The following is a 9311-nucleotide window of genomic DNA, read 5'->3' as shown; positions in this document are numbered from 1 at the left end:
GACATGGCCGCCGGGGCCGCGGCTTTGCCTCGCTCGACGCGCACCTCGGCCCGCGGCCGCGGCGCCTTCCCGCCTGGCGGCCGCCGAGGGGAGGTGCCGGGGCGGGCACGGAGGCGGCGCCGTGCCGGGAAGGGGAAGGGAAAGGCCGGGCTGGAGCCGCAGGTGCCGGAAGCGGCGTGGGAGCTGCCGCGGGACGCGCCATGGTGCTGGTGGTGGTGATGGGCGTGAGCGGCTCGGGGAAGTAGGTACCGCGGGCGGGCGGGCCGGGCAGGAGCGGCCCAAAGCGGTAATAACGTGATGGTAACATAGCGCAGCGGGGCCGGGGGTCCGGGAAGGCAGGAGGGCAGCTCGTCTCCCGGGGAAAAGAGACCGCGGAGCGGCGCTAATCCAGCAGACTTGTTGTGCTCTCTTCCAGGACCACGGTTGGGTCGCGTTTGGCAGCAAAGGTATGGCTGTGTTTTATTCCAGGTGCTGGGTGCTTATTACCACCTTTTTTTGATAGTTTTTTTTCCCTTGCTGTTACTGTGGTTCATAAATAGGTGGTATTTATACAAGGCAGAACAATTTATCAGGTCAGTCTGTCTCCTCACTAAACTGGAAATGAGGGGCTGTCACCAATGCAGTGTAGCCTAAATTGACTTAAACAACAACCATTATGCATTGGCTGTTGCTGCTTCTTGTTAAGCTTACTTTCATTTATAGTAAACATCATTACATAAATGGTGATTCATGCTGTGGTGCAAGAGGCCTGTAATTCTTTAGATGTCTTGATAAACTCTTAGGTTCTTAGTAGCTAATCTGGTTTAGGGGAATGATCCCTAATTCTTTCTTTTTTCCCCCTTAGTTGGGATGGAAGTTCTATGATGCAGATGATTACCATCCTCCAGAAAATAAAAAGAAGATGGCAGAAGGAGTACCACTAAATGATGAGGTAACTTTGTATAAATCCTGACAGAATAGCCATCGCACAGTCCTATAAGCTCTGAAAAACTGTGTTATAGTATGTTATGCTTTATAAGGTAGACTGACTGTAAACACATGTTGAATATGTAAAGCTGCAGCTGGGAAGAGAGGGAGAGTTTTTACATAGCAATTATATATAGAAAGAGTAGAAGCTATTAAACTATACTTGGTAGTTCAGAAATAGTTGAATTCTGAACGAACATCTGTCAAAAATCTTTATCTSTTAGTCAATATGCAGAACTGTAGCTACTTTGAGTTAAATACACTAAAACAGATAGACTTCTCTCTCCTGAAAGTACATCTCACTACTTTCAATTGCTACAGTAATTACTCCATAATCTTCCATTTTATACACAGAATCACAGAATGGATAAGGTTGGAAGGGACCTCAGGAGATCATCTAGTCCAACCCCCCTGCTCAAGAAGGGTCACCTAGAGCATGTTAAACAAGATCTCATCCAGGCAGGCTTTGAGTATCTCCAGAGAAGGAGACCCCACAACCTCTGCGGGCAACCTGGTCCAGTGCTCTGTCACTCTCACAGGGAAGAAATTCCCCCTCATGTTCAGGCGGAACTTCCTGTGGTTCAGTTTCTGCCCATGGCCTCTTGTCCTGTCACACGGGACAACTGAAAAGAGTTTGTCCCCGTCCCCTTGACACCCTCCCTTCAGGTACGTGTGCACATTGGTAAGATCCCCCCTCAGTCTTCTCTTCCCCAGGCTGAAGAGGCCCAGCTCTTGCAGCCGTTCCTCATAGGGCAGGTGCCACAGCCCTCTAATCATCTTCATAGCCCTTCRTAGCTGGACTCTCTCCAGTAGCTCCATGTCTTTCTTGTACTGGGGAGCTCAGAACTGGACACAGGACTTGAGATGAGGCTGAGTAGAGGGGCAGGATCACCTCCCTTGACCTACTGGCTACAGACTTCCTAATGCACCCAGGAGACCATTGGCCKTCTTGGCCGTAAGGGCACATTGCTGGCTGAKGGTCAACTTGTCATCCTCCAGCACTCCCAGGTCCTTCTCTGCAGAGCTGCTTTCCGGAAGGTCAGCCCCCAGCCTGTACTGGTGCCTAGGGTTATTCCTTCCTAGGTGCAGGACTCTGCACTTGCCCTTGTCGAATCTCAGGAGTTTCCTCTCCACTCAACTCTCCAGCCTGTCCAGGTCTCTCTGAATGGCAGCACAGCCCTGTCGTGTATCAGCCACTCCTCCGACTTAAAATGAGGTTCCTTTCCTTTAGCCTGCTGTTCAATCCAGACAGACTGTATTGGTCAAGCTTAYGTTTATAAATAATACTTACAAAATTAAAGACTTAAGTAAATTACAAAAATTACAATGAGACGTCTTTGAACTTTTTCTGGGAAATCCCTAGAAACACAAGGCCAAAGTAGCGTGCTCTTCAAAACACTAGCTATGGATTGGAAAAAGTATTCTAGATTCTTGTTAAAAGTTTTTGTCTTTCTTTAGTGGCTGGGAGTTCATATAATGCAGCATCCCTTTTAAAGCAGCATTGCACAATTGAATGACAAAACCATTCTTCATTGGCATATGATGCCAAGCAGGGGGAAAGTAGCTCTTCTGACACATCAGCAATATAAAATTGTGAGGGCCACCTTGAATGGCAGTGGGAGGTTGCTATTTGACAATAGCAAAAGTATGTTGCATTTATTTGTTCACATTGTCATTTATTACATTCATCCAGCAGTATGGAAGATGAAATGGGAGCAATGGTTTAATGCTTATAGGTATGAAAAAAGATAGTAAGAGTTTATAGATTAAAATCAGATTATATTGCAAATTCATTAATCACTTGCATTGTATTTCCAAACTCTACTGAGCAAAGGTGTTGCAAAATGTGGCTATGAGTCTATCTATGATTGCTACTGACCTAAAAAAGATACCATTAATTTATTGCAGATAAGTACATTTGGATCTGTGTTGACACCTTTGAGTACTGCGTTTGATCTAAAGCATTACCTGAGTATCCCAAGGTGCAAGGAAAAAGAAATAACAATTCAACCTGTGTAAGCAGCTATCTTAGAAGAGACTTAACATTGTCCAGTAGAGGCAAGAGATAATTTGACTGTTCTTCAGAGATTTACAAGACACATACTATGCATAAATACATGTTACTTCCATCAGATAGTTCTAGATAGATATATATATATAATACAAAAAGTATTCTACACTAGCACATCTTATTAGCCTTAATGCAGTGACAGCAGAGATATTAAACTGAACTTGCTCTGCATTATAATGCTAATTTTCATCTCTAGTCAGATTCTTTTAATGTTAGAGATGATTATTTTAAATCAATTTCATAAATATTGAGCTAACTTGTTTTGATTTTAGGACAGGATTCCATGGCTTTGTGCACTGCATGATGTGTTAAGGAGGTAAGAGAACCTCTATCTTTAATGAGTTCTAGCTAAACAAAACCAARTATTTTCCCTATTGCATTCCAAAGCAGAAATGTATGTAGTGATATAAGAATACTCTGCAGCTAGTGAAGTCATTTTTTTTTCAGTGATCTGAGCTATTATAATAAGGGTGAGCTAATTCCTGAATAATAATGTTGAGAAAGCTGTTGGCAATGATAGTTCTGTTCTACTGTTTGTATTAAGAACTCATTTTTGAACTGGATCTTTGAAATATTAAATGTGACATTAGGTACTTCCAGAGGGCATAACTGTAGAATTTATTGGTAATAAATTTAGGATAACATTTTTTTATAAAATATTCCTAGTTTTAAGATTTAAAATAGTTTTTAGATTTAAATCAGCTGACTAATTTATCATTCAACCTTGAAGTTTATTAATTAACACATACTTCCTAAATAGTCCTACCTCAAATGTTCAGAAACAAGCAAMGATAACTCAAAGGAAGTTTAATGAAACTTGAAAGTGAGAAAAGTAAAACATGTTGCTTTAAGCTCAAATACTTTATTTTTTTACCCTGCTTTAATTTGGAATATTATACTTAACACCTAGCAAGCCTCCTTTGTAAAGAGGAATAAGAAGCCTGTAAGTGGCAAAGAGCTCGAGCATGCTCAAAATGCTGAATTTATATTCTGCATCCTTGGCTACATATTTTTCCATTATCTCCAATATCAAGTCTTCTCTTGGTGTTTCAAGTGGGTAGGAGATAGAACAAATTTTGTGGGTTTCATCTGAGCCTTCTAAAAATGGCAGGAGGCTGATGGACAAGTAGCCCTCAACCCTTAGGGGAATTTGATTCCCTTTCAGAAGCATCTAGAATCTGAAACTTACAGAAGGGAGATGGTTCAGACTGGCAAAATATCTGCCAAATACCATTGAACGGGACACCCAACACAGCTAGTTAGAGCTATGACTCATCCCATTACTGTTCTGTAGTCACAACCACATTTCTGTGATGCTTCATTTCACCAGTTTGTACGTTTACTGTAAACAGAAAGAGGAGGAGAATCACAGTAAATAAGTGCCCTTTCCTTTTAGCTTGCTCCAAGAACGCAGCATTATTTCTTGGATCCTGAGCACCACTTAAGAATAGATAAAAGGAGAAACAAGTCATCCACTCTATGGCGTTAGCAACTTACCTCCCACTGTACTATTTTGCTTACAAAAGTAATCCCAAAGGTTATTCTGCCCAAACCTCTCATCTAAGCCCAGTTTCCCCTGTATCTTCTGCTCCCCATATTTCTCTTTACTGTGGCTTTACATGGGCTGTAATTTGCACATGTGTATCAGGTGATTGTACCTTGTTGGAGTGTGAATTAATTTACTGAGCAATTTATCTGGCTTGTTATGTTGCAACATGATYCATTGCTTTGTGTGACACACCTGCCCAAGGCAGCTCCAGAAACTTTGCAATATCAAGTATACTTCAACAGTGCCTGATGCCAACATGTAATTACTTATAAGTAGCTAAGGCTGGCATGGGCTTACCTGGGTAATAACACTGTGTATTACAAGTTCTCATTTCTTTGTTTGAGGAATGTGCATGATTGTTAAATATACCTAATTTTAATTTGGTTAAAGAATGTATTTTCCTATGCAGACATTTCAGTCACTCTGATTTGTAAAGACAAAACTAATTCTCGATTTGCATTTTTTGGTGCAACAGACCTCCCCCACAACTTAATGCTTTTATGTCACTTCCTCGCACTGTATCAGAATCTGATCGAAAGAATGGCATTAATACAGAAGCACTCCTAAGATAGAGGGCAGGAGACTGACTAGCTTAATCTTACTTTCAAACCATAGCATTACATTCATTATCAGTTTGATTTTAAAATCCAGTCAAAGTAACAGAAAAATATCAGTACATCTAAGGCTGTTCTCTGYAAGGAACCATGGTTTCTCTGCTATAGAGACAATGTGGAATAGCTGCTATTTTAATATACTGAATGTGGATGTGTTTTTTTTTTCTTCTTGGTAGAGAAGAATCAGCTAGACAAGATGCAGTTCTGGCCTGTTCTGCACTGAAGAAAATATACAGATGTATATTAGTTAGTGGAGCATCAGCACTTGAAAGCAACCAGCCAGAGAAACCAGGAGAAAACACAGTGCTGAAGATCCTCTTTGTTCATTTGGATGGGCCTATAGACCTCATTGCTTGTCGCCTAGAGAAGAGGAGAGGACATTTTATGCCACCTGAATTACTTAAGTCTCAGTTTGATACTCTGGAGCCTCCTAGAGCACCAGAAAACTTTATTACTATCAGTGTAGAAAAATCTCTTCCTGAAATAGTGCGGGAAATTGAAAATGCTATCTTTTCAGAGTGAGGCTTTTTCAGAGTTATTTCTAAATAATAAATGCAGAGACTCTCTCAAGTATGTTTGAGTTGTGAAACAGCATTTTAATTATTAAGTAAGTTAAACAGAATAACTTACTCTTCCCGATATTGAAGTGGATTGCTGTATCACAAGCTGGTTTATTACTGTTGATATTTTTATCATGGCTCTGTAAAGGGTATATAACATGGAACTTCCAAAACCCATCCATGTTGTTTAACTTCTTCTCCGTATGAAGTTAAAATTCTCATTAGTATGGGTGAAAGTGGAGCTACCTAAGCACAGCCTGCTTTTGAAAATCCCATCAAGAGTCACACCATGATTGAAATTTTTGTTTTTAATTTTTACTTTGTCAAACATGAAGGGGAAGGGCAAATCTGCTATTGAGTAATGAAATAATTAACAGCTTTGTGAAAAGCTGTATTTATTTTTGTACAAGTATAAAATGCAGGAACTGGAATGATGAAGTTCTATCAGATCTTCAACAAGTTGTGACTTCCACGTTTGTGTCATTGGCAACCCCAGCAGGGGGCCAAGATTCTGTGAGCTTATGTTATCTGAACTGCAGCTAGAAAAACAGGGAGAAAAAAGGTACTGATGGGGAGGTAATATACAAAACACAGTTCTCTGGAAAGCTTTGGAAATAAAATGAAAGGGGCATCACATTGGCTTTGAATTAGCATTTCTCATATGCAAAGTGCACCATTAATGAAAGCCACCAGAAGTGAGTCAGCCAGGAAGGTAAACTGGTTGAGCACAGGATTAATGGATATTCCCATCTTTTAAAAGCCTTAATTCTTTCAGTAATGGACCTTCTCTTTCACTTCCCTCTTGTGGCACACTCTGCTCTTCCAACTAAACCTATATTATGCCCAGTCCTAATATATTTAAATAATATTATGTCTAATTTCTAATATACTTGTTTAACTTTTTTCTCTGAGCAGGAAATTCTGAATATAGTCACAGAATTTAAGGCTTAAAATCTCTGTTTTATTGCCAATTATTTAAAGCTCTTTTTTTTCCCTGTTACAGAAGGGATGCCTCTTATTTGCAAAGCTTTCATAAGGTTACATTAATTTTTGTTGCAAAGATTTCTCAAGTTAGACTGAATATAATCATCCCTATGTGCACTTGCACATAGGTTATTATTTTTAGCATTCTCAATCACAAATTTGTGATTCAGAGGACTATTTAATTCCTTTGCAAACAGAATTTATGATCTGAAGCATATTTAGAGTATTTTTTATCTAGGTAACTAGTTGAAAGATGCTCATCTGGTTTCTCATTTTGTAATAGTGGTAGGGGTTTTGTGGTTTACTAGACATTAACCACTGGGCTTAGCCCAGTATTGTATATGAACATAATTTGACTGAAATCAAACATGTTGGATACAGATTGGGGATTGTAAACACACTGGCACAGAAGTGGTCTTTTCCTGTTTGCTTGACCTGGAGGGAAAATACCAGGCAGTTTTATCGTGTACAGTCGTAGATTATGGCAGCACTGGGAAAAAATAAATAAAATAAAATAACTTCTCAATTCATCCTGAGTTGATTTCTGYACACTCATGATTGTTCTGAGGGGCAGCCAGGGTGCAAGTGGAAGACTCTGAGGCAAAGTTCACAGAAAGTAAACTAAAAACGAAAAATGAAACTGAAATGACTGACTTCTGACTAGTTCACCCTCAACATTCAGAGACTGTAGCTATTCAAAGTCACTAATCAGAGCTATTAAAATAAGTTTAGTTACTAAAAAAAAAAAGAAATGGCACCCTCTTGTGGATGAAGTTTTCATATTTTCCCATTATGCCATTGTACAAGAAAACAGCATTTCTGATATGCACACTGTTAAATGCAGARTTGCACTCACTTTTTTCAGATACAACGAAGCTAAAGAATTCAGGACATAACAGTGATGGGAAAGCAGCTGTATTCTGTTGCAGAACAAAGCATCAAGCAGAAGATTGAAACTTCAGTCCCTCATGACAAAGAAATTGGGTGTTTTTAAGTAGGAGGGTCTCAAAAGCTAGACTTTTTGCCTGCATAGTAAAGCCCTTAGTTTCAGGTCTGTGTATTTCTATCATGCTCACAAATTCCCTAGCATTAACAGGGAACAACACTTAAGAAATGCTCCTTTCTTTTCATTTAGAAAAGGAGGTTTGCAAGACTCTTTGGATGTAACTTCCCATTGATCCTGATGGCTGATTTATTTTTGCCAACATCAAACTAGGCTCATGTAATTAGCAGGGCATAGCTATCCCAGTTCACTATTTCTTAAGTTTTTTCACACAGTATTACACTCCTAACCTTACAATGCTTGCAATGCCACAGTGGCTTGCAAGGAYGGTTGGCGTTTTTTCTGCTACAGGAAAAAGCCTGCTTGGAGGCTGCAACCCTGCAAGGCTGCAGGAACACCCAAACTGCTTGAAAGAGTAGGTGAACTTGCATTTCCCAGGGCCATCAGTGGATCCCAGCAGCTCTACGATTTCAGAGGCACTACAGACCGCATATAAAAGATCGTTGTCAACACAATCCATTTAAAAGTCTCTTACCCACTAATCTGAAAGACTGTTGTCTTTCAGCATCACTTTTCCTGCTTGTTTATCAGGAACAACAATAACAACAACAAAAAGATGCTAACCATCCAAAAGTATATTCCTGCAACATTTGGTTTACTTACCTTTCCCCCCCCCCCTTTAAATGAACTTTCTTTGTATTAGGAATATCTTGTTGCAATTCAGATGATTATTTTTATTTAGTTCTTCTTATGCAAGTTTTCTGTCTGTATTTTCAAATATAGTTAAGCCAGATAGGGAAAACACATCTGGAGTTAGAAATTGCCTTTCCTACCTTGCTGTGACCACAAGTTAGTATCTGCAGAAGATATAAGCACCATACCACTCAGGAATGTGTGCTGAGCAGTTTGTAGCATGTTGTTTAAAATGCTGTACCTACTACAAAAAACATTTACAGAGGAGCAAACATTTCACAATGCTATTCTGAGGAAATTAAAAATGAAATGAGAATTGTCAATTATGGTAGCAATTCAAAGATTAAACTTGGGTAGGGTAGTCAACTCATACAAGCAAAGGAACCAACCCAACTGCCTGCCATTTCAGCTCTAAACTAATGGGGTTATTTTATTATGCACACCTCCCATCAAGAAGAAAATCAGCCAGACCAAACAATTTACAAAACTAGCCATCTCGCTGACAAATTCCCAATGGTACTTAGCAGGGTTTGATGTGAATACATAGATTTTAAGCCTTCACCACTTTGAACTTTTGACTTTTAGGGTATATGGGGAGTGYGGGAGGCATTTCTTTTTTTGCAAGTTACTGTTGGTTACTTCAGCAGTACTGTGATGACCTAAGGACCCAGGAGAGACAATTTTACATATGAGATCATGTAGTCCAATGTGGGGGGCAAAAGAAAGAAATGGGGAAATAAACAGACAAGCACACATGCCTTTCTTCTGGTGCAAAACACAAGCAGCAGGCTTCAAATACAAATTACCTAACTGCTCAGAATTAAYGCTAAGATCATTTCTGAAATAAATGGTAGATCAGACTTCCAGAAGA

The 9311-nt window shown here is 39.8% G+C and overlaps 1 protein-coding gene across 1 annotated transcript; it reads left to right on the top strand.

Annotated features, from left to right (window-relative positions):
• Positions 1-115: 115 nt before the first annotated feature.
• On the top strand, positions 116-6191 carry IDNK (IDNK gluconokinase). The gene is made up of 5 exons (XM_085313441.1): positions 116-241; positions 416-446; positions 845-931; positions 3310-3353; positions 5377-6191. Exons 1-5 carry the CDS (start codon positions 201-203, stop codon positions 5720-5722), a joined length of 549 nt encoding a protein of 182 aa, XP_085169567.1. The 5' UTR covers positions 116-200; the 3' UTR covers positions 5723-6191.
• Positions 6192-9311: the final 3120 nt, after the last annotated feature.

The sequence above is a fragment of the Rhea americana genome, unplaced genomic scaffold (genome assembly GCF_003343005.1).
Source record: "Rhea americana isolate MKP2758 unplaced genomic scaffold, rheAme1 scaffold_11, whole genome shotgun sequence".
NCBI classification, from domain to species: Eukaryota; Metazoa; Chordata; class Aves; order Rheiformes; family Rheidae; genus Rhea; species Rhea americana.
This window is presented reverse-complemented; position numbering and strand designations above follow the sequence as displayed.